General features: G+C 37.6%; 1 protein-coding gene across 4 annotated transcripts in view; it reads left to right on the top strand.

Annotated features, from left to right (window-relative positions):
• Window positions 1-27,068, top strand: part of LOC129722260 (uncharacterized) — a 266,897-nt gene that overhangs the window by 74,582 nt on the left and 165,247 nt on the right. For all 4 annotated transcript variants that reach the window (XM_055675576.1, XM_055675577.1, XM_055675578.1 and 1 more), the window contains exon 3: window positions 6,537-6,582. In XM_055675576.1, the coding sequence (XP_055531551.1) occupies window positions 6,537-6,582 (46 nt within the window). The remainder of the gene's footprint in view (window positions 1-6,536; window positions 6,583-27,068) is intronic.

A 27,068-nucleotide genomic window follows, 5' to 3' on the forward strand; every position in this document is an offset into this window, starting at 1 on the left:
AAAGAATTTATTTTCCTAGAAGAGGCAAAAAAATTTAATTCTATATTAAGCTTGGAAGGGCTTACAATTGAGTCGGAAATCCAGGAAAACTGATAAAAAAATTGATCTCAAACTAAAATCAAGAAAAGCATGATTTGATCCCAAATTAGGCTGAGAATTAGCTAATCTAAGCTAAAAACCAGAAGAGACTGAACACAAATTAAGCTTGGTATTGCTAAAAGATGTCTTTAAGGCTTGACTAGTGAAAAAAGACCCTAAATTAAACTCAAAGCTGCTTCTAAAATTTGGAACAACAATTTGATCCCAAATTAAGCTTCGAATCGCTTAATTTAAAATCGTCTCCAAGGCCAACGAGGCAAAAATCGATCCTGTTCCTCGATCCGAGGGTCAGAAAAGGCTATGTTGACTTCAAATTAAGCTGAGAATAGCTGGAAAATTTTCAGAATTCCAGATAAAACCACTGGAAAACGCTTCAATAATGTTAAACCATTAAATTGTATAAAACTAAAAAATGACTTCACACAATTTTAAAATAAATGTAAATTGACTGAATTCGTCTGAGAAGATAAAAATTAAAATAAACTTTTACAGCAGAAAAAAAGTATTTTGAAATTTTGAAAACGCTGAGCGACATGTCTGTTTCCGAAAAATTATGGTATTGGTATTTGGTATTCATTCAAAATTTAACCTACAATCACTGAAAAATACTTCACAAGAGTCGAAGTAGCATACAAGAAAACGATCTCGAATCTAGTTTCAGAATGATTCAAACATATAAAAGAATTCTTAAAGATAAACTGACACCAAGGAAAGTGAATAAAATATTGTAGCTTTTTTAAAGTTGGAAACTTTTTACAGAATTGCGGCCTTCTCGATCGATCGTAAATTCTCGATGAAGTATATCTGCAATTTCTTCATGTTATCCTTCATTCGAGCCAAAAGATACATGAGACAAAGATGTATTGTCGGTGGTAATCCATGCATTATTAGCAGATCATTGACATATATCAAGAAAAGTGGAGGCCCCAAGAAGCTGCCTTGAGGTACTCCAATGGTGATCAGCGCTGCAAAGCGAGCGAGAAGCAAAACCACACATGCTACGCTTCTCAAGTGTTTTGCACACACGCTTCCGAGATACTCTATCTTCTCCATGTACCCGCCAGAGTAGCTGTTCTGCTGCACTGGCAAGCAAAAACTCTTTTGTCTTGCTATTCAGTGAAAGAGTACGCGAATTCCCGCTTGCAAGTAGGAGTACACGACTAAAATTGCACGACTAGAAGGAGAGCTTGAAAAAGGTGCTCGAAATATAAATATTTTTTCATCCACCTGGTTTCGCTTCACGTACCGACAGCCGAAAGTGGGCGAAGAATCTGTGAAGCATCGCATACTTGAACATGCAGGGTATCGGACTGCATTGGTAAGTTTTTCACAGCAATCTAATGCAAAACCAGCCGAAGCAAACCGCTACCGAAGTAGTCCGTTACCCTATTTGAAATAGTTTTTTGTCCCTCCGCAACCATCGCAATGTATCTATCAAAAATTGTATTTGGCTGGTTGTACTTGCGAGTAGGGGAGTATACGCGAGTAAAAGAGTAGGCGGGTGTGTCTGCATATGTTTTCGGAAATGAATGCGAGCAAAGAAGGCAGCGAGAAAGAACGAGAAATAGCTTGAATGGACAATGCTCCAGAGTGTGAAAGCGGTAACAACGAGAACCTCACGTGAGGTGTTATATACTGTTTATGAGTGAGACTAACAACACAACGATTTGCATTCTCGATGATAGATAGCCTTGTATCAAATCGTTTGTTTGACCTAGAAGAGCATATCACTCGAGTTTACATAACTAGAAGAGCATAGCGAGCTTACATAACAGAACTTCGTGATTAATCGAATCGAACACCTTTCTCAAATCCAAATCCAAAAACACTTGATGCTTGTTGATCCAGAGCGGAAACCATATTGATGACTGTATAAAACTTAAATTAATGACCTGTGCTGTATCACCATACATGTATCAAGGAATAACCTTCGCAATCCGTTAAAAATCAGAGAAATTGCCCGAATGCTCGACAAATTGAAGACATCTTGTAACAAAACGGAGAAAGGATGCTGGAATTTCATCCGGTCCGTAGCTTTTTAGTCACCTAGATCCTTCATCAAGACAATTATTTCTTGCTCCGAAGCACGTCCCAAGGAAATCGAATTATTGTGTGGAAACAAACAAAGTTGTTGAAATAAGGTTGTTGTCTAGTTCATTTTCACAAGTTTCAAGGTTTGCTACACTTTTTTGAAAATATGTAATTTTTCATACTCAAATTTAATCCAATATTGCTGAAACACTAATAACCTAAAAACGCTTTAAATCTAAACTCTAAATTAAAGTAACACAAAAACAGTTTTTAATTACTGAATTCAACTTTTAACATTTAACATAACATGAATCGAAATCAAAAAAGACAGAAACTGACTTTCAAATTTAGCCTAAGAACACAAGTAGACGTTTTAAAATAGGTAAAACATATTCTAAATGTGATTGGCAGAAGAATTTATTAGATCACAATGCCGTCAAAAAATTCACAGAATTGCGATATGATCTTTTTAAATCAAACTTTGTGAAAGTTCAAAAGTAAAACACTGACATTATCAATATTTCACGTTCTTAGACGAAGAAAAAAAAATTTCACGTTGGTCGTTCAATTATATTTTTATTATTAGGTACTGAAAATAATCAAAAATTTAGCATCATTTATTACTTTGCGACCTTTTAAACTAAAATAATAATAAAAAGTTCTTGTAACTATTATGAATAATTGATCAAAATTAAGTCGATATTGCCATTATAAAAATTTGGTTGCAATTTCACTCGGCAATTCACAACCGAAATTGAAATTCTATTCTCCTATCCTAAGAAACTCCACTCCTTTTCCATCTGCCACGCACTGCAGCATGAACCAGCAGTAAACTTGCTTTGATCTTTTAATTATTTCGAAAGCATTTCTATCTAGCGGCAGGGTCACAGCAATTAAACGGCAATTTCCTTCGCCGGCCAAAGCAATTATCATGCGGGTTTAATTTTATTAGATTTCGGGTACAGAGCGTTTCGAACCTCGAACTGGCCGCGGATGACAGTTCAGTCCAACCGTCGATGAAAACATCTGAAAGTTATGCTTGCTTGCTTGCTGCTCCCCCAAAAGCCGAGCCAGAAGGTTCCCGACGTTAACAAAGATTAATGCTACAGGGAGAGAAACTAATTTCAAGCGCGCACTCTCCAAAATTTAATTGATTTCGGAATTCCTCTTTGGGGTTGTTTCAACGGGAAGCGGAGCCGGTACCAAGCCGTGACCAACTTTCATAATTCTTTTTAATTATAAGATTTTTGGCGACCTGGTCGCTCAATTTGAGTTGCACAAAATGAGAAAGTTTGCGTTCTTACATTTTTCCCTGGCACTCGCCACTGCGAGGGCAGTGTAGTATTTGCCCAATAATGAACCGGGAAAGTTCTTTTTCAACAAGAGACGTCAGGGAGTGGGTGGTTCTTGGAAAGTAAAGATGAACGATACAATTGGAAAAGACAGACAGAGAAGCTCAAAATGAATCCTCCGGAACTGCTTCAACTACGATGAGCCTGTCAAGGGCAGAATTATTGCGGTTTTTCATTTTATCTTGGAGAGATCGAGCGGGAAGGAATTCATATTCTGCTTAATCCGACTACTGGCGGAAAATCGGATTCAGAACAAAACTAGATTATATCAAATAGGAAAAACAATTTTGCTGAACAAATTAAATTACAACAACTACGTTTAAATTGACTAATTGAATTGGAGCAGTAACTTTTAAGGAAATTGCACTAAGCTAAAACACTATTAGCGCTCCGAAAGTGGGGACTTCTCGTGTTGAAAAACACACTTAGAGTCTGGCAGGTGATAAATTTTCATTCCACGCTAGATCAACCCTGCTTCTCCACGGAGCGTTAGTTTTTCGCCACGACAAAGCGAAACCGGGACGAACATCAATCGATAAGATAAGCAGATTAAAAGTTGCTAAGTCTTGGGGATAAAAGTTCGCAGCACTCCTTAGGTACGCCTTCACCGACATTCTTCTTTGGCGGCTGCAACTCTCGGTGGATAGGTCGCTACGTGGTGTGCAAATTGTCGACCCCGCTAGTGTACGGAGGACAAAGATCACAAATCTGGAGCGACACCGGAAATAGCGCACGCAGGCGGAAAAACAGGAGGATTACAATTTCATTTATTTGAAGATAGGATTAAAACTTTCTCACCGGGTGTTCCTCGCCAAGCGGGGCCGAAGTGGGAATCCTTTAGGGCGTTGTCACCACTACCACCGCCACCATCGTTCGTTTCGAAAGATGTCCTGCCGAAGGTACGAACCGGGCGCCGGCAAAACAAAGTTCCAACATCATTTGTGTGGAAATGAGCAGTAGAATCTATTAAACTTGTTAATGCTCTGCGCCGTTTGTTGTGCTTCTACGGACTTTCACCGCCAAGTGTACAGGGGCAAAGAGTTGGTCTATCGGGGTTCATTGTCATAAAAGGCGGAAGGGTCAGTGGCAGTAACTCTCTCTCAGTTGGGTTGCCGCTTCATTGTCGGTCTTTTCGACGATTATCGCCGGACCAAGACAGTGCCTGAATGATAAGAACTTCGCCACGGGTCAAGGCGGGGAATCGATTATGGAGGGTGTTATTGCTTTGCCCTTAGCTTTGCTGTAAGCAGGCTGTTGTTTCTTTTGGGGAGAATATTATATTTAACGATGGCTGTTTGAGTGAATGACCTACTTGTAAGTAATATGATGATACTGCTAGAAGTAAACAATTTCAATATATTCCTTGAATAATTCAACACGCTGTGACCATATTTCTTGAATTTGAGGATTCAACAAACAAACAAAAAATAAATAAATCAGATTATGTTATCCACTCAAAAAAATAACCGGTTTCAGTCTCTCTACCACTGTTAACACGAACGCTTACATGAGGTGTGGACACTGAAGGCACGTTTAACAAGTTCACAGACGCGTTCTTGGGATTGCTTCCACGTCAATCCTTTTTGCCTCTGAACTTTGTTCGTCCGCTCGAGTTCGGAAATTTGATATTGTGGTCTTCCCCAACCCTTTTGCTATGGTTTCCCTCTACACTGCGGGGCCTCCACCAACGGACAAACTTATCCCGATTGGGAAGTTTTCTCATCGAACTTCTTTTGCTTCCCCTCCTCCTCTGCTCAGGTCGCTTGATGGCTTCACTAAAATAAGCTTCATTTCTTAACCGCTTCATGACTTTATTTTTTTTTTGTTCGTGTTGTTGTTACTGCTTCCATCTGGAACGCAAGACGTTAGGCCACATTATTTGCCTCTTCAGGTTGTTGACGTTCATAGGCGGCTACTGCTGGTAGTCGGAACAAACCCGTCCTAATGGGAAAAGCCTTCGGGCAGCCTGGGGTCGACTTTCAAATTGGAAGGCGTAAAAACGGCTTAGTCAGATTATGGCCTGCCTTTCCTGCAATTCATTCAAAGTCCGGATTTTCTCTGTCCGAAAGTTGATTCCGGCGGGAGCCCTTCCGGTGGAGACGGTACGGGAGATGAATCCCAGAACCGCCGCTGTTAAAACTTTTTCGTATAATATTGAACGGCATCGTAATTTGCATAATTTGATCATCTCGGGTTTTTTTCTCTTCTCACTTTTCTTTCCGATGGATGGATTATTTGGCGAGAGTCAGAACGGATTGGGACCAACGCAAATCCTTTCGAGCTCTTGACGCCGGATGTGCTTCCGAAAAAAAGTGCTTCCGGTGAGGTTAAGCGATCTGTGTCAGCCAGCCGGGCAGATTGATGACGAAAAGAAATGCCAAACTGCCCCAAAGCACTGCCACCCACTGACGCAGACACAAATTTTCGGATTCAACGATTGGAGCGAAGAATCAATATTGTTGGACGTTTGCTTCTGCTTCTGAACCCGGCCAACAGCTGAATCAAGTCACTCGGTTATTTTCGTCGGCTGTTGATTCTGTGTGCCCGGTGCCTGGGTAGAAGAGCAAAATTGATTTCATAACGCATTTTTATGCAAATCACGTTTAGCTAAAAACATATGCCGCATCAACAACGCTGAGCAGAGATTTCACCACGTCCAAGAGAGGATTGAACGATTTTCTTATCGGCCAGATGGTATCAAGATGATGATGGTTGAAAAATGTTGATAGACAGAGAATAATTTCACTTCCGAGCGGAGAGGAATGAAGTAGGAGAAAAAACGCCGAAGTCTAAGATTGTCTTACGTAAGAACAGCATACTGGTGTAGGTATCTTATCAGCTAAAATTAAGTGAGAAACATTCCGTGAAATTTAAATGAAAATGATAAGTTGAAAACAGTTGGTTATTCTGATAAGCAGTGATTTATTTACTTCGAAATCATGTAAAGGATAATCCGAAACACTCTAGCACTCTAGCCTAGAATCGCAGATTGGGTCAAACTAAAACAACCTAGCTCATAATAATAACAACAACCTTTTTCATCCCTCATTCTAGTGGAAGTCACGGTGGTGTGTTATGCGGAAACTATCCCCAGTAGCAGGTAAGTTGTGGAAGCAAACGATCCACTTGTTAGCGTCGTTAAGTCCAGAGTCATTCTCCGAACTCGAACAAATTTAATTTCCTCAGAATTGTACGACACCCTCGGGATTGTGGATATTTCGATTGTATAAAGCTCTTATCGCACAAGAAACACAGTTCGGGTTAGCATAAAAATCTAGCGACAAAATCCTTTGATCCCTTTTTCCCGGAGCGTGCGCTGACGGGTGGTGCGTGCGAGTATGTTTGTTATGCTGCATTGATTTCCACCAGCCAGCCATCGCCCCTGTTCAGTTTAAGTGTAAGAATAATGCGTTCCTGCACGGCAGTTTTGCATAACGAAGGGAGATGGTAAATAATTCTAGTGTCTGGAATGTTTCCCTCGCAGGATATGTACGTGCATCGATGAAAATTCAACTTTATACGAATATATATGAATAATAAAAAAGAGTATGTTTTGAATTTTATATCCAAGGATTTATCTGTCTCTGATAAGTTCAGAAGAGAATCACCAAAGCAAAGAATAAGTTCATGAATACTCACTGTATTAATCGAAATTGATATCGGAGAAACAAGATCCCATTAAAGCAAATGTGGAAATAAACATAACTTAATATTCAAATGAAATAAAATAAAAAGAAAATAAGTGAGACAAAAATGATTTAATTAGGTACCAATATTACAAGACAAGCTTGAAATTGTGGTTTCGGTTTACGCTTAATAAAATCTGTACTATATATTCATAAAAGAGCTAATACACCATTCTTCGAAAATATGATAAAAAAATTTGTAACCCAAGTTTCTTTTTAAAGAGTTATACCTACGTATAGCGTATACATTGTAAAAAATAGCTCACTTGATTCAAAGCAATCAGTTCAAGAAAATAAAAAGGGTAAAGACAATTCAATAATAAAGCAAGACTAACATATTATTGATTGTCCTAAATAACGAAATTATAATCAAGAAAACGACTAATTTCGATTAAAATTTAAAAAAAGATTAAGGCATAACAAGCTCGAAAATAACTAATCATGTTAAAATTAGAAAAAACGTTGACAAATATATATTTGAAATTGATATCGTCAAATGAAAACTGACAAAATAGTCAAAAAACATTTAGACAAATTGACCTGAAATAACCTGAATTCATAAAAAAATTACTGTCATCGTCATTCCAGGAAATTTTTTCTTGGGTAAAATTGTTAAAATCGTACTATTGATTGATTTTGCGCCAACTCGAGTGAAGGACTGGTAGCACTCTCTCAGAATCCAAGAAAACTTTGTGGGTATGTAAGCCTTACTAAATGAAGCAACTTTGAATACTTCATTTTTTCTAAATTTGACTACATTTTTTATAAATTGGTACATCTGAATAATGAAAATAGATAGATAGAATTTTTCAAGCGATAACTTTCAAAACCTTTTTTATATTTCTTCGAAAAAATAGGGAAACTGCTCCATTATTCATCTCAGCCCATACATTTATCTCATACAACATGAAAATAAAATTGAACACAGAAAAATACGCATATTTTCTTCTTAACCCAAACTGCTAATTCATCGAATTTCTTCTTAGTTCATTTTAGATTTCTCATAAAGTAGAATCCTCAAAAACTCACTTAAAAGCTCTAAATTTGATATTATTTTCGAGCATCTGCACTCGAAAACTCATTTAATTCAATCACCTTCCTCAGAAAACAGAGTCCGCGCATTGTTATATATGGCTACAACGAGACTCGTTCAGCAGCCAACCAAAGTTTTTTTCATCACTAGCGGACCACTTTTTATTTTAATCACTAAACAAATCACTCACTACACTAAGAATACTTCGATCTTTGAAATGTTCACCTCAAATTTCCTAAAACAAGCTTGAATTAGCACAAATACATGAGATGAATTTCTACAATTCCTAAATTTCAACTGTATGTGTTTCAATCTGTTTTCACTACGTTGAAGAAAATCAAAAGTTTCCAAATCAGTTTCTGTAAATACGAAAAAATCATACTGAAAATGTTAAATTATTTCAACATAATTGACATAAATCGACAGTACTGCAGTGTTTACCTAGGTTACCAATTTTGCACGTAAACAACAACAGCGGATATTTAGGTAACCTACTACGACGGGCTGCGGCTACGTTCATTCATGATAATGTGATTCATTCATGATTAACAGTGTGATGAATATGAGGGCGTCGTGGGATGAATAATTGAGCAGTGATTCAAGTTTTGAGATGTATTTGGACGCGTTGTGAAAAGTTGTTTGTTTTACAAAATTCAGGATAAATCTAGCTAATTTTACTAACTATACAATGCTGAACGATTCCATAGAAGCACGTAAGCGGATTTTGATTATTTGTTCAATGATTTCGTGAAGATTTGGTGTTTAATCCGTGCATTCTTCGTGAATGTCGGCTTAATGAGATGAATAATGGGGCAGTTCCCCTAATTAGAAATAGGTAAATAAATAACTTTAAAATGAAAATTTGTCAAAAGTTCACTTTTAGGAAATTGTCTGAAATTTTGTTCAAAAATATTGGGGCCGTCCACGATGTACGTGGATACAAAAGTCGTCATTTTAGACCCCCCTTCCTCCAAACGAGCTCTCCCCCTCCCCGCTTTTACACGTGCACATATTTCACGAACAGGAATTGTAAAATGTTTATTCCAGTGGTTTATTTTGTGATTGAACATCAGCAAGCAAGAGACTAACCTAAAACAGCTGAAAACCGCTTAGACTAAAAATGCCCTGAATGAAAAGAATCTCTACAAACTTCAGCTTAAAAGCGCTGAGAAACACATCAAAACAACGAAAAGAACAGAGCAGAAAGGGCAAAGCAATCGTCTTCATGGTTCAGAAGATACCAAGCAATATAAAATAATAAATTATGCTTTGAACGATTTAAAACTCACCTCTTAACACCAGACTACCATCACAATAGATTTTAAAATCTACTCTAAAAAGACTGATTTTAAAATAAACCAAATGAGAGACCAAAAAAATTATATCGAAAAATTATATAAAAAATCATAAACTAAACGTTAAAAACTCTAAAACGTTTCTACAAAGTACAAAGCAAGTAGGCAAAAGTTGATGTTGGAAAATATCCTTAAAATTCATGAGAAGTCAAAAAGAAAATAATCCTGAATATAACTTTGAATGACTAAAAACAATTACCTACTTTACTTTACTTTGTTGGCTAACGGACCATTCTAGGACCGAACGAATTACAGATGTCCAGCTTCTTCTATCGTGGGCAGCCGTTCCTGGTTCTCTACTCCACAATAATTTTTGGCGGCTCTCTCGTCAGGCATTCTGGCTACATGTCCAGCCCACTGAAACCTGCCCCGCTGTTTTACCTTCACTATATCAGCATGTTTGAATACCTGGTACAACTCGTGATTCACTCGTGCGTCTGCGACACACTCCATTTTCCAATTTACCGCCAAGTATCGATCGCAAAACTTTACGCTCAAAAACTCCGAGCACTCGTCGATCAGCTTCCTTCAGCGTCCATGCTTCATGTTTGTAAAGGGCCACCGGGAGTATCAGCGTCCTATTCAGCGCTAGTTTTGTGCGAGTCTGCAAACTACTTAGCTGATTACGTAGTCCGTAGAAGGCCCTGTTTGCAGCTGCAACTCGTCTTTTCACTTCATAGCTTATATCGTTGTCACATATCACAAGCGTACCAAGATAAACGAATTCATCAACCAGTTCAAATCATTCCCCATCTACGAAGGCCTCCTCTGCCGTAATCTCGCAGACTGACGTAAGCGACTTGTGTTTTTTGTGATTGAACGATTGAAGACTCCAAATCGGACCTATAGGCACCAAAATTTGATCAAACGCGTAAAAAATAGCGTCATTATTTCACGAAAACGAAATTACGTAACCGCCATCTCTACTCAACGTGACGTAAATCCAACCCAACTATGTTGTTAATCAAGCAAATTGAATCAAATTTTGCATGTAAAAGTTTTTGGGAGCAGGAAATATTTCTATGATGGTACGACACCTCTCTCTTCTCTGCAAGAGAAGGTTTCCGTACAAATGAAACACATATTTGAAACAATTTTTCCGGGAAACAGCCTGAAATGATCGAAATGATGCCCAGGAGCCAAGAATCGCCCCCAGAGACTATTTTGAATTCTAATATGGCAACTTCTGGTTTCCGAATATCAGATCAAAATGGCCAAATACCACCCAATATTACAATTTCCGGAACCTAAATGATACCAAGAGGCCAGATATTATCTTTTTGAAATCCAAGTTAACGACTTCTGCTCTCTTGAGAACATCCCAAAATTATCGAACACCACTCAATATGGATATTTCCGTAATCGTGATGATGCACAGAAGCCTGCAATCGACCCAAGAAAAGACCGTGTTAATCTCCTACCACGGATTCAGCTGAGCGGTGATGAAATCGAGGTAGTTGACAAGTGAGTGTACCTAGGCTAACTGGTCATTACCGAGAATGACATCAGCAGAGAAAGTCGTCGAGGTTCTATGGCAGGAAATCGTACCCTTTTTATTGACTCTAAAGGACGCTCTGCTCAAATAAAATTCGCCGCGGCACGAAGTTTACCATCTAAAAAACATTGATCATACTGTAGCTCTCTAAGACCACGAAGCTTGGTCCGTGTTCGTGGACAACTGAAGCGCATTGGTGATTTTCGTACGAAAGAAGTGCGGAAATGGCAGAGGAAAATCTTTGTTAGTGACTTGTCGCATACTACGATGAACGTACGCCAATCGGTTGTAGAAACAGGGAAAATAAAATTGTTGTTTCTACAACAAAATGACGTTGGTAACATAACTTCAGTTAATAAATCTTTTTCCACAAATCATACATTCGACAATGTTTTGTGATTATATTAATGCATTATGTACAGATCAGATTGTTGAAATTCGTCCTAACACTTATTATACAAACGTTTTTGGAAAAAGCTTCGTACTGGAAATTTTACTCGCTGTCGCATTCGTCAGTCTGCGAGATTACGGCAGTCCTCCACGGATCTACGGTCGATACCGATGGTATCGATGTCGTCCGCAAAACCAAGGAGCAGGTGAGTTTTCGTGATGAGCGTACCATTTCTTTGCACGTTTGCTCTTCGTACTGCTCCGCCACTGCACCTTCAAGGGCGATGTTTAACATTGAGTTAGAAAGCGCATCCCCTTGCGGTAGTCCATCTAACGTGACGAACGCGGCTGATGTCTCGCCAGCTATCCGCACGCATGATTTCGATCCCTTCAGCGTCATACGAATCAGCCTAATTAGTTTCGTCGGGAAACCGTGTCCCAGCATTATCTGCCACAGCCCGTTTTTTTTTACTGAATCGTATGCCGCCTTAAAATCTATAAACAGATGGTGAGTCGGTAAGTTGTACTGCCGGAACTTATCGAGAATCTGTCACAGGGTGAAAATTTGATCCGTCAAACGCCTCTGTCAAAAACCAGCCAACAATGGATTCCGTTAACGGTCTCAACCTGAAAAACAGGATACGGATAGGAGCTGCTGGACAGAGGTGAATGACCACATTAGGGTCTCAAGTTACACGTATCTAACCATTAGCTAACCAATCATAACCGCTGCATTAGTATTGGTGCAACGTTCAGGTTCATTTCAGAATCTTTCCCGTAGTGTTCCAGTCTTGAATGTCAAATTGGACGCGTCACAGCTCATTTCACTAATTAACGCTTAAATGTACTCTGCTACCAGAATTGCTGGAGATGATAGCGAAATCATTAAAAGCGATTATGGGTTTCTTTGTGTGCACTATAAACCTTACTACGTACTACCTTGTACTACCAAGCAGGTCCAAATGAGTCTTGTTTGAGGCTACACGAATAAATTAGGTAAGAAACGAATGGGTTCATTAGGCGATAAATTTATGCTTTCAACATGGCTTGCATACCAAAATTGGTCAGGAGAGACATTCGCTGCTCGCCTTGTCTTCTGTAATAGGCTCCTATATTTACAACTCGAACGGCTTCTTTGATCGGTGTGACGTCTTTGGCAAAGTTGTAATTTTATTTGCCGTTTAAAGTTTTCACCGTGGAAAAAAAAATGTTTGAAACAAAAACCGCAAAAAAAAATTTATCATCTTAAAAAGTTGTCAAGTAAACCAAAATATTTTTCACAGTGTATATATTTTTAAAGGACAAAATTTTTATCTACATCTTCGCCTATTATTTGTATACACTAGGCGTAGGAAGTAATCCCAAAGTGTCAGCAAAAAATCCAGGACATCATGTGCAAAATATACGATAATATGTGCTGCTATTTGACTGGAGATTAATATGTGCTTTTTAACAAACTAATTTGTTACAAACGGGAGAATTGTCCGCTGTTGCTTTAAAAATAACAAGTACAAATTTTGCGTGTACTTTTTCACGTATCTCAGTTTTTAGTTTTGTGATTTGCAATTCAATAAAAAAGATACATAGGAGAAAAGTTTTTAAAAATAATACGTGGTCTTGAGTTAGCATTATTTTATTGAAAAAATATCATAGTTTACTAATTTCTATCGAGTTGAAACATGAATGCATGTTTTTCAGCTATGTGTACGTTTTTGAACTTTTTTTTTGATATTGTTCAAATAACGTCTTAATTCTGCTTCTGAATTCACTACAAACTTTGAAACTCAAACTATGAATTGTTTTATCAAATGATGATTGTTTTGGGAACAATTCCAAATCAATTTTAAAGCATTTAATCCTATGTTGGTTGCATTTTGATGTGATAAATATGATTGGGTTATATGTGAAAATTAGTATTTAGTAGTTAGATTTCCTAAAAAGATTTGATTTCAACATTTATACCACCTTTTACAAAAAAATGGGATGGATATTTCACTTATCTAGAAAAAGCAGAAAAGAGGGCAAAGTTTGATTGTTTGTGTATTTCATCATTGTGCTATTATGCTGTTACAATTGTCATGCATAAGTGTTAAGAGAGGTTAATTTTCTAGTTACTCAATTTTTCTCAAGAATTTTTTGAATGTGTATGTTCCTTATTTGTGTCGTATACGCATTGATTAATTTACGGCACAAAAGGATAATATAGCAATCCCAAAAACGACTAGATAATCTAATAAATACTATTGAATCAAGGCATAGTAGCCAAATACAAACAAACGAGACACAAATTGCGTAATATTTCGCAACTTTTATGCACAGTCCTAACAATTTCTTGTTGAATTCTAAAAGAAGCGAAAGACGTGCAACCGCACCGTGCCGCAATGAACTGCCCACAATACATTACTCGAAAGCAAAAATCCTCAAATGAACTGAACAGCAGCAGTAACCACACTTCCGACAGGTCTACAAGGCGCTTTCAGCGTCTTCGTAACTTCACCACGAGCCGCTGGCGTAATCCTGGCTAGAGGGCATTGCTTAGCTCTTCGGCCCAATTCGGTGAGCGAGGATCAACGAAAGAGTGAGAAACCGACAGGTGTGTTTTATGACTCTCCAGCCCGTGTCAAATATTCAAACACCGCAGGAACGTGTCGTAAATTGTGAGCTAACTATTTGTGGGTTTTATCACCAGCAATGGCACGGGTGGCTCGGAGTGAGAACGGGAAGATGAAGGGTATATAGCACGAGAAGGTGCAGGCAGGTACATATTTATCTTCTTTCTTTGATTCCACTTATACCTTGCGCCTCTGAACAGAAAGGTAATATTGTTCCTCGTCTGTTCTTTATCTGTCTTTTATTTCATCTGGTATTTTCAGAGCTTCAACAGCGTTGTTCCTATACTTTCCGAAATGCAACGCGAATACGAGCTTTATGGTGTTGCGTCCGACAATCGAGTTTCACACTTGGTATCGATTTTGGGTTCCCATGTGCTGGGTGTAATCGGACGTGAATTGGTAGATAGGATCCATTTTATGGTCGCAGATGCATACGCAGATAAGAACCTACTCAAAACAATTTAATTAAACGGCAGAGCGGGACCGAAACTTGTTCGGCTGGCTGCTTACTTTCGCTGGGGACGAGAACGACGACGACGACGACGCTGCTGGTAATGGCGAAACCTCGGGTTCAGGCCCAGACCGACACCGTACGAGAAGTGGGATGGAAACTCGCACAAGCAAGGTGTAGTTTATGCCGGTAACTACTAATTAGTTTTCCATCGCTTTGAAAATGGAGAAAGCACCCTGCTGATGGCTGAGTTGAGTGTGCAATAGAGACTGTGTTTGATGGAAATTTAATGAAATTACTCATGCTACATTGATGCGAATGAGCCAGGACACAAGCAGTAGCGCCATCAGTCAGACAGAATCGCAGAAGAAGCCCTCAGAAGCATCCTTCATTTGGAACTTTTGTGTTAACCGTATCTTGCGGAGGTACGTATAAGGTGTTCATTAGCCGGAAATAATAGAGGCACGTTCCATATTTGGACGGGCGCCATTTCGATCGGCAACTTGCCTTGAAATTTTGTTGTTACGCATTATTACAACCAACAAACACACGGTGGAAAAAATCATCGATCAATTTATCATCCTAGCCCACATCCGCCGCTAGTTTTCGAACCGTGATGATATCCAAGTGAAAAACGCCTTGAATTTATCACATTCCGTCACCGTAATGATCGTTGCCATCATTTTCCCCATCATTTGCCACTCCTCACTTACCATAAACATCATAACACACTGTCGAGTGTCGACGGGCTCTTGCTTTGAACCTCAGCTGCCGCGCGGACCGACTGACGATTGCCATAAAGTCCGTGGAACCCGAATGGATTATTTATGTTGCCAACAGAAGAAATCTAATCCGAGCGCGACCTCCATCGCTTCCCGACGAAAATCTATTTCTAGCAAACCTACTCCCGAGAGTGGAAAGGTACCTATATAGCGCCTAATGGAAGGGTCTACAACGCCAAGGCACGGTCCCGTGTAAAGAGTATAGTGTACCAGGAAATCACTTGGCCTGTACCACCTTCTCGGGGCCGCCTTTATCGCGTCTTGCTGCCGTCGAAGTGCGTCTGAGTGTGTGTTGTCGCCTGCCTCTTATCTTTTCGATGACAAATGGCTTCAGAGTTCAAGTGTTTTCCCTTTCTTTTTTCTCCCGAGACTAAACTGTTGTCGAATTCTCCGAGAATAGGGGAAAGCGGTGCTGAACATTCTCACTGGCGATGGTTCGTTTTGGTTTCTCAGGTTCTTGTTGTTTCCTGTCAAGGGTTAAACAGAAAAACAGATCAACGTTTGACACCGTTCTACTCTTCGGTAAGCGGAAAATAGGCTTTTTGTGCATTTACCCCGGCACGGTCACTAACTGGTAGGTGCCCTGCCCCTCCCTGGTGGATATAATAAAATCGCTGCACAGCATAATACCGAGCAAATAGAAATAAGAAGTTATACATAATCTCCAAGATATCGATTACATCATGACTATCCCGCGCTTCGGAGGGGTTGCGATTTCATGACAAATGTGCAGAAGTGGCTAGGATTTACGGAGCTGGTGGGGATTTTCACGCATGCAAGAAAAAACTTCTGGATAAATTTATCCTGAAGATTTTATTATATTATATTTTCTTTCTAATTCAAAGGATATTTTTGAAAATAAGTAGATTGAGAAGTGACAGTCACGTCTTTTCGTTAATGCTCGCGTGGAGCTCCACTCGTGATTTTTTTAGTGAATTCTATCGGATAAAAACTCTAGAAAATTCAACAAAACGCAACCGCGACTGGATATCGCAACGGAAGCCTTTAAGGTGCAAACGAAGGGAAAATAGTATAATGCTCGATAATAAGCTCAACAAAGACGGAGTTGGATTGACAGATTTATCCCATCGGAGTCTCAGCAGCAGGCAGCAGGGAATCCCCCACTGTAGACCGAGTCAGGTGAATTGTGCTGCTAGCGCGAACACCTCTGCTGGATTGGTTGAATCAGAAAACTTTTTCGTATGCGATCCAGTGTGCAGTGCAATGTAGTGCAGTCAGGCAGTCAGTCAGTCAGTAAGTCAGGCTTTGGCTTTACGACTACTAGCAGCAACCACAACCGTTTGCCTCGCTGTCTGTCTGTCTGTCTGTTTGTCTGTCGGTCGACGGTGGCCCGCGTTATCGTTTATGCTTCGTTTAGCACCAGCGAGGGATTCATGTGGCGAAGTAAAAATAAACGCGCTCATATCCATTGCAGGGAAAATGGTATTAAACCTCACATTCGCGTCCCGTTTTGGCCCTGGAGACCATGCGGCTCAACCGGACGGTGTCTTTTAAGCGAGAACTGGCACCGCAATCACCGGGGAATGTATGTGATCAAATAGCACACGCGACGTTGGATGTAAAAATAACATAGGATTAAATTTGTCTGTCCCGATTCACAGGGATTAGCCACGGGTGATGGAACCGAGCCCGTCATTCCCGATGTATTCCGACTGAGCGATGTTGATTTTCCTCGCTAAACAAACAACCGTGTCTGCTGGCGAAATTGATACATCTTGAACGTTTTCGTTTAAGACAAACAACAATGGCATGTACGGGGAATTAGCTGGCTGTCACGATGTTGCGTAAGTGACCTTAGGACAATTAACACTGGAAATCACATACCTATCGCAGTCGCAATCATTCAGCTCACATGTTCCGCGGCACGAACGGACGATTTCCTAAGCACGATCGTGCCAAAAGCAAACACCTTTTGGTGCAATCACCATTGTCATATTGCACCCATCTGGAAAAGTTAGTTGCGCTGCGCTAGGCCGGGGTCTATCCGAAACTGTAACTGAAACATGAGCTGGTAACTCCTCCTTGCAACAACTGTGTGCACTCCCGGAGAAAAGTATCCAACTGCGCGTTGCAATTTGCTGTAATTTGCCGTTTGTTGCTGCCAAGCTGAGTGGCTGCTGCAGTACATGCAGTAGCAGTAGCAGTCAGTTTCGCTTCCTGTGAAAGTGACTCCAGGACTGTTTTTTGCCGGTATTATTTTCCCCCTTTAACTAGCAGAAAAGCGAGCGGCAGCTGAAGCTGAAATACGACGCAACTTTCAGATCAAATATTATGCTTTGCTTCTTGCCCTTCGGCTTCTCGCACAATTGCTTTCGTTGTGAGTGCATGCGGACGAGATGCTTCTTTTGCACTTTCCTTCCAGTAGTAATCTTTCACTCCCCATCCAGTCACTAAGCCGACTTTAAGAAGTGCATAGGACAGGGAAGTCTATCTAAGGTGTATAAATTACGAAACAGACGGAATAGTTTGTACCGTATTTTGCATTTTATTCCTCATCGCAGCGGATGTCGGTTCTTGAAAACATTAAGATTGATAAAACATTCGGGATTGTAAACTATTTGATTCAATTTTGTTTTTAATTTTCGATAATTATTCAGAATTTTTCTTTATGGTTAGCTTAAACCAGTGTTACAGTCAGATTTGGATAAACATCAACAAAATTTGAAATTTCAATGGAACTTTGAAATGCTAGTTGACAGTGTAAACGTAAAAAATAACAGATAAATCCAAATTTTTACATTTTAATGAAGATTGTAAAATTGTTGTCACTTTACAACAGAACTTAACTGAGAAAATTAAAAAACGAAAGAACATGAGAGCATAATTGAATCAATTTTGAGGTTAAACGAACATTTGATTTAAAGCTACAATTTTTTTTTTTCGCTATATTCCAAATTTTTTTAACTCCAATTCAAATTAAGTTTCATCTTCTTATTACATCTATTTTGGTCATGCTTTTCGCGATTCAGTATCGTATTAACTTTGTTAGGGATACAATTTAAATTTTGATTTAGTCTATACAAAAATTGTAATTTTGAGCTTTCGTCATGATATTAGGAACCTAGCGTCATCCGAAACGGGAATTAATATCACAAAAACCTCATATTTCTGAGTTAGTTTTTGTTTTTAAAGAAGCAAAGCAAACTTTCCAAGTAGCACTGAAATATTCATGCTAATATTAGAGTTAGTCTCTTACAAAAAAAAACCTAAATTAATCCACCTAGTAATCGGAAACCTTTGTTATACTAACTATTACTTTATACATATTTGGCCAGTCATTTACAAATCGTATACTATCGTAAGTCCAATTTCAATTATGAATGAAATGAATTTAAAAGATAGTTTTTAGAGAGTTAACCAAAGACGATCATTGATTTAAAGCTTAACGTGGTTTTTGCAAATAATATGAATGTTATCACTGGAGTACATGAGTCTTATTTTTTCGATCACAAGCCAATTTTTAAATGCTGGCTAGAAGTAATTGATTTTTTTTTAGATAATCGAACGTGGGGAAACAGTAATAGATAACAATGATGCTGATTTCATACTCGAACAGCAAACATGTATGTTAGTTTAATGCGGTTCTACTCATTCGCTTTATTTTCAGAAATCGCAGGACCTAAATTTATGAATCAGCATCAAGTTTTTTACGAATTGAAACTTTCACAAACCTGCTCTCGAAATAAAGTTTAGAATTATACAGGAAAAAAATATAAAAAAGGTATCAATTTAATCCTATCTCAAATGCATTATCTGAAAATAAAGGTTCTCCACGATCTTTGAGAGTTTTGGATTTTCAGAGTGTAGGCGAGAACATTATTGTTTTCGAAGGCCTAGGCTGTATGAAAAAATCCGAAATAAAGCCTTTTTTAAATCTTGCTGCGATAACGAGAAGTGGAATAACATGGATACTCTGTTTGCACTTAGTCTTAAATTAGAAAGCAATATTTATATCATACATGAGCATATTGTATCATTCATAGAGATTAGTGACTTTTCACCTGCGCACATTAGTAAACGTGTATAGCCATGTAAAGTTGCTTCAACATTTTTTCCTAATTTTGCCGATTACGTTCACCAACTACTTTAGATTCCTGGTCACAAATTTCAAACATAAAATAAGTATTCAACTGAAAAATTTTCCAGCTGCTCAAAACGTAGCATTGCAAACGAAACAGCGATTCATTTGTATTTTCCTCAGCGGGTGGCACTAACACATTCGTACGTAAACAGGTCTATACATCTTTGGTAAAGCTTTTCAAAATGTTACATGTGCACACTGTGGGATCAGATTTTGCTACAATGCTTGGCTCCCGAAAGCTGTAAATGTTTCTTACTCTTCGCAAATCTTGGTTCAACGTACAATTTAGTATATATTTTATAAGAAGTGAGGACGGGAGCTTCGAAAGAAAAGGAGCTAAGTAAGCATTGCAGTTTCTTCTAAAATCTGGTTCAAATTTCCAAGAAAAAGCTTAAGGGTAATTTATTTACACCAGTTAAGACGCACTACGAAAAGTGTATAGATTATGAAAAGTTGTCCATAATTGTTGATTTCCTTTGAGAAATTAATAGCGATACGACAAAAGAGGGATAGAGAAGAGTAAAGAGCAGTGAGGGAGCAAAATTATCCAGAAAGTAAAATATCCCGTCTAAAATATACTTTGGTCAAAACTCTACAGTTCAAGCAACCAATAAAAGATCGCACTCAGTATGATTTTAAAAGAGCTCTTGGGCTTTCATTTGAGCATGTGAACATCAAAATCGGAATAAGCGTTCTGTAAAAAGAGTGTTTTTTTTGTTATTTTTCTTTTTTGGATCGATTTTGATATACTACACATATAAACAACATATTTACACATACATACGTACAGACACACATACACAAACATACAAAAATTGTTCAATTTGTCGATCTGAGTAAATTGGTATACAACACATGGCTCTCCGTGCCATTAATTTTGACTTAAAAGTTAAATTTCTTATATAAAAAAGACTCTTTGATCAATGTTTTAAAATCTAAGCCACTAACCAAAAATCCACTCGGTAGCATTCTGGGGGAGCACAGTAGCTTTCGTTTGCGTATAAGATCATTAAAATCGGATATTGCGTTCTGTAAGGTGCGTTATTATTTTGCGGCACATACATACAGACAACATACATACACACACACACATACACACACATACACACGAACAGACATTGCTCAGTTCGTCGAGCTGAGTCGAATGGTATATACGATTCGGCCCTCGGGATCATGGATCTATTTTGCGTTTTTCGACCGATTTTATAACCTTTGTTTAGTATAATAAAGGTAATTTGCTATAACAAAGGTAAAACATGAAAAATTTTAAAATTACTCTGAACTCATTGTAAAAAGGCTGGTGCTGATGGCTTATTCTACACAGATTCTGAAATGACATATAATTGTTTATGAAATTATTTAAAAATAATTTTGAAAAAATTCTGCAGTGATTCTAGGAAATGTTTTTAAATTGATACCTGATCAAATAATGATCTAAGGTATTCGAAATGATACCAGAAAGATTGGAAAATATGTTTCATATTTAACAGAAATGAAAACAAGTTAAATTAAAATTATGCCAAAACTGTTCTAAGAGATTCCAAAATGTTTACTAAATGATTACTAATATAATTTTAAACTTTAGAGAGGTTCCTGAATTTTTTTAATTGATTCTAAAACGATGCTTAACTAATTTAAAAATAGTTCTAGAATAATCCATGAATGATGGTAGAATGATTATAAAGTGATTCAAGAAAGCTTACGAGATACTGAATGCAACTGTTTGCAATCCAGTATCCCTACCGACTGAAAGCTGAAATCCTCAAAACGACCTGCTCCAGCCTCCAGCAGATCTTCGACGGTTAAATTCCAGCACCGTCAATCTTTAACCACTAGACGAATTAGAATGTATAAATGGCACACCAGTGAAAGAAGTTCACAAAAGCCCGTTTGCTTACTTGAGGTTTGCCGCTGGAATATGCAGTGTATTTGGGCAGAGTTTGGTGATCTTGGACATGGCCAGAGATCGTCTTACTCCCCAGAGCTGTGCAAAAAATCTTCGTGCGTCGTGCTGATTAAAGTGCACGCCTCTTATATTTGGAATGAGTAAGAAACGAAGGAGAAAGAGATTTTCTTCCTGAGAATCAGGCATCGGGTGCTACTTTTTTTGCAAGCAGAACACATTTTGTTGGGAGACTGCACATTATTGTCCAAAAAGTCGACTAAGAGCAGTTCCGATCACACAGCACATTTTATTCGTCTCGTGCCGGAGTGCACATGAGAGCGTTCGAAACTTGCTTACTATTTTTAGCGTCAACCTGGGCTTCTTTTGTCACTTTTCCCAAGTTTTTTTCAATGCAAAAAAAAAAGCAAAGCCTTGGTGCTACATTCCGATTCGGAACTTGACCTTCTGTTTACTATACACAGACTTCGCAGCCAACCGTTAAGTGTACAGGACAATTGCGGGGCTAGCGCTACGATCCTACTGACACTAACAGTCTCTCCCGAGTCAAGACTCGAACCTACGACGACTGGCATGTTAGGCCAGCATCGTACCTCGAGACCAGCTGAGGAGGTTTTTTTCAATGATTTTCACTTATATTTAACGCGGATATGTATGCAACATTCATAAACTAATCAAGTTGAATTCATTGATAAATAAGAAAGAAGTCACATAGCGGTCCAAACATTTTTATGTTATATGTTTTAATAGTTTAAAACATCGATAGAATTATGTACAATAATGCATTTTTACTAAATAACTTTACTAAATTTTTTTTTTTTTCAAAGATGATTATTTTTTGTCAGGGAATTAGAATAACGTTGTCCATTGATGTGAAATTTGTAATAAATGGCCCTTGGCCCTTGAATTTAAGCCTTAAATTATGGTATTGACCACCTTCAATATTCTTGCAAAAATAATAATTTTTGACTCAAAACTAATAATACTGATAATAAGCGGGGACCTAATGTGGTTGGTGACTCTCTGTCAACCACGCTCGACGCCTGGGTTCGAATCCCAACGCCGACATAGATAGGTGTCGATGGTTTTGGGGTGGCGTCATCCACTCACACCCAACCCAACATGTCTAGATTCAATCCTAGCCGACACCGGAAGATTTTCTGGGTCGAAAAATCTCTAGGATCACGCATGAGGAAGTGAAGCCGTTGGCGCCGGTCCGTTAATAAACGGATCGTAAGTTAGGGCCCCGGGTGGAATCACCTCCCCGAGAGTCGGTGATTGGCACAACAACAGTGGCGGAACTAGAACGACGGAAAATAAGAGAGAATAAAAAATCATAATAATACTGATGGCCAAATCTTACTTGTCTTCTTGTGAACCAATGTGCAGTCTCCCATGTTCCCATGGTTCTTGCTCGTATCTTTGAAAATAAACGTGCATTCTCTCAGCATCGTGTGTTTTACTCGTCAAAAAATAAGTAGTACTCGATCCCTGGTTCTCAAATCGACCATGATCTGATCGATTGTCAGCTCTTTACAGATTTTACAGACGTAAGCTTCTTCATATAAACGAAGATTTTTATGCAACCCTCATAGCAGTGGCGTCTCATTGGTTTGGAAATCGACAGTGCATTCAAGGTTGGCCCCAGTGATGATCACCATAAACGTTCAAAATAAAACACATTTTTCATTTATCTCTGTTTGTGAATATTCATTTATTTTCCTTGTATGGTTTCAGAAATCTGTGATGAAGAATCAAATTTATTGATTATTTATTATTTACTGATTTGTTCTAAAAAATTCTTAAGCAAGCATTCAACGCTTTAGGCCGATGACATAGTAAGAGCAAAAATAGAAGCGCTTAACCGTGCCGTGGTTAAATTTACAGCTCTACTTACGGCTGTACATTTAACCACAGCAAGGCAATTCGCTTCTCGACGCTATTTACGTTGACTAAACGGTGCGAAACGTGACTAACGTGAGGAATACTATCAAAAATGTGAAAATATATGAAAACACTTCGCTCCGCTGTCAGTATGACATCGGCCTTAGCGTGCGGTGTTCATGTCATGACTTCCTTCATATCCTTGTTCAGTTTCCCACATCTCCTTTCTCACATAAAGCTGCATTCAATGCTTCGAATAAATCCACGAGAGACTTGCTGAAAGTGTACAACGTTGTCAAACTTCAATGCTTCCGGTGTTTTTTTTTTTTGTGTGGACCCCACTGCGACCAGTAGTTGTTTGATCTATTGTGGCATTGTCCGGACGTTTTTGCTGTTTGCACATTCCTGTTTTTTTGCCATTTTGCAGTGCTACTTATTGAGAAGTAACCTGCTCCGTGTTATAGTGCTTTTTGTCTTCTCCTTCAGACTTAGTAATCTACTACCTTCCTTATCGACCTTATCATATCCTCCTGCAGGCTATCACTCTAAAAGCATATAACGTGCTATAGTCTATAATATTATCGTAGCTTTAGACCAGTGGTTATTAAGTCTGGAGGGAAGTTACAGTACTTTTTGTCTTCTCATTAAGATTTAGTAACCTACTTTCTTCCTTATCGACTCTATCATATCCTCCTGCAAGCTATCACTCTAACAGCGTAGACGTGCTATAGTCTATGATATTATCGAAGCTTTAGACGAGAGGTTATTAAATCTGGAGAGAAGATTTTGTGTGGAAGAGCCTGAGAATAAACCCATACTTAAAGTCCTTTTTGCGAACGAATGGTTTGGTTCTACAAAGATTCGAGCCTATCACCATTCACTTGTCAAAGCGGACTCTGTGACCTAGCGGCTACGGAGCTCGACTTGCTTCCAGTGTTTGAATCAACACTAACACATCGGTTTTGCAAACTAAATCCGCTAAAAAGCGCACTACGCTGAGAGGTTTTTGCTTTGTTTTATGTCTCTCGCTTGCATCACTCATTGATATCGAGAGAATGTGGCGGTTGATTTAGGATAGAGTGAGTAAAGCATGGCGTTTCATACTAGTTGATCATCGATACTGCTTGATATATTTTTAAGCTTTTGATTTTTGTTTGATATTTTCTTCAAGAAGCCCCCACCCACAACACCTTCAAGAAGCACAACACCTTCAACACCACCACGTAGTGCACATTAGGACAATACGCCACTACTTCACAGCGAGTTTCGAACGCTTCCATTAGCACTTAAGAGAAAGAGATCGCTGGCACGAGACGAATGGAGCGTGCCGTGCGATCCAAACTACTCTTACTCGTCTCTTTGAAAATAAATAGGCGAACTCCCAACATCTTGTATTTAACTCCCAAAAGAAGGGGGTAGCACTCGATCCCTGGACACGGTAGAAAATCGTTTCGCCAAATCTATACAGATTTGCATTAAATTTTTGCTTTGGGCCGGAAAAACATAACCCACGGACCTGTCGTTTTGTTCAAACACAGGTTCACGCAATGGGTACTTGTGGGGCACCATTTTTTGATCCCAGTATCTGGTACCACCGCCGCAAACGAACAAGTCATTCTCTTCGTCCATGCTAATTATAAAATTGTTTTCAATCATTTTGAAATGTTCTCTAGTAGTTCTAAAACCATGCCTAAATAAATCGAGACTTATTCTGCTATGTTTTTAGAATGAATCATAAATAATAATAAAATGATTTCTCTGTAATTCATAATTGTTTCTATGATGGTTGACTGTTAGAAAAATAATTCTGAATTCATTTTAAATTATCTCGCAATTATTCCTAAATCATTCTATAGAGATTACAAAATAATTTTCAAAACAACCTGTAACGATCCTGAAATAATTTAAAAATAAATTCAAAAGGGTTTAAAAATTCTGAAAAATTCAAAAACGGTTCTAGAATAGCTTGGTTGGCCTGAGCTCTGACAGTTCATTTCAAAGGTTTTTACTTAGTTATGGTACTGAGCCACTGAAGATGCTCAATGAAACAACTGAAAGAATGACTGTAAGTTATCATTCCTCCTCACCGTTCATCATTCAGTGACCCAGTTAGCGATTCTGAAATGGTTGCAAAATGACTCTGAAATGAATTTATAAAATATCTCTTATGTTTCTCAAACGATTTTAAATTGATTTCAAAATGATTCCGATATAATTTTTTTTATAAGAAAGTTTTTGGTCAATTCCACATAGATTCCAAAATAACTCTGAAATGATAATTTTAAATTATTTCTAAAATTATTTCAAAATACTACTTAAAGCTAAGCCTCGGTGCCACAATCCTATTCGGAACTCGATCTTCTGTTTGTCATACACAGACTTTGCAGCCAACTAACAGTCCCTCCCGAGTCGAGATTCGAACCTACGACGAGTGGCTTGTCAAGCCACTATCGTAGCTCGAGACCAGCTGGGAGAGTTTCTAGCATATTATTAGTTAAATGCTACTAACGTTACGCTAAAGTGATTCTAAAATGATTTTAAATTGATTTTAAAATATTTTTCATTCATTCTAAAATATTCTAAGATAATTCTAAAATGATTCTAAAATGTTTTTAAAATAATTCCTAATTAATCTGAAAAGATTCTTTATAATTCAAAATTTATTTTAAAATCATTGCAAATCGATTCTACAATACTTTTAAAATTCTAAAATAATTAAGAAGTTATCCTAAAATAATTTTTTAAAAGTTTTGTAACGTTTAGTATCGTTTCAAACTATTTCAAAATAATTTTTAAAAAACCGTAAGTATTTCTAAACTAATTCCAAATAGAATCAATTTATTTTTCTGATTCTAATTTTTATTTAAACATGATTCTGAAATTCCTCTAAAATGACACCTAAATTATTCTAAAATGATTTTAAAATGATTCCCAGATAAAATTATCTTACTACTAGAATTATTCTAAAATGATTTTAAAATTATTTCAAATTGTTTAATGCATAAATGATTCCAAAATAATTTTAAAATGATTCTTAGTTATTCTGAAAAGTTCCTGAGATAATTTAAGAATTATCCAAAAAGGTTTTCGATTCAAAAATAAATCGTGAACGATTCCTAACTGATTTTAAAAGGATTCTGAAACAACCCTAAAGTAATTCTAAAATGATTCCAGAATTATTCTAAAATGATTATTCTTAAATAGTTAAAATGATATTCTAAAATGGTTCTGAAATTATTCTTAAATGCTTTTGAATGATTCTAAAACTTTTAAAATGATTTCTAAATGTTTTAAAATAATCCTGGAATGATTTCATGAAGATTTTAAAATAATTCGGGATTGATTCTAGAATTAAAATTTTAAAAAGATTGTAAAAAGATTAATGATTCTTGAATTTTTTTTCTACAATAATTCTGAAATGATTTCAATAGGATTTGTAAATGTTTCTAAAATGATTCTGAGAGATGTACAATCGAGCAATTATAAAATGGTTCTAAAAATATCTGAAATTATTCTTATTTGTTTCTAAAATTATTTCAATATGTTTCCAAATGATTCAAAAATTTGGAAACAAAATGACTTCTAAACTATTCTAAACTGAGTCCAAAATACTTCTTTTATTATTCTAGAGTGATTGTCAATTTATTCTAAAATGATCCTAAAATAATTCCAAAATGATTGATAGTGAAAACATTTTTGAATGATTCTAAACTTATTTACAAGTTATTCCTAATCCATCTAAATCAGTTCTGGTGCCAATGTTGTTCTTAACAAAATTTAAAATTTTATTTTAAAACAAATCTGCAACGATTTCGAAACTTTTTCGAATCTGTTTTTATATGATTCAGAAAGGATTCTTGGGTAATTTCAAATTGATTCCTGTATTTTTATTG

This window comes from Wyeomyia smithii, chromosome 2 (assembly GCF_029784165.1).
Source record: "Wyeomyia smithii strain HCP4-BCI-WySm-NY-G18 chromosome 2, ASM2978416v1, whole genome shotgun sequence".
NCBI lineage: Eukaryota > Metazoa > Arthropoda > Insecta > Diptera > Culicidae > Wyeomyia > Wyeomyia smithii.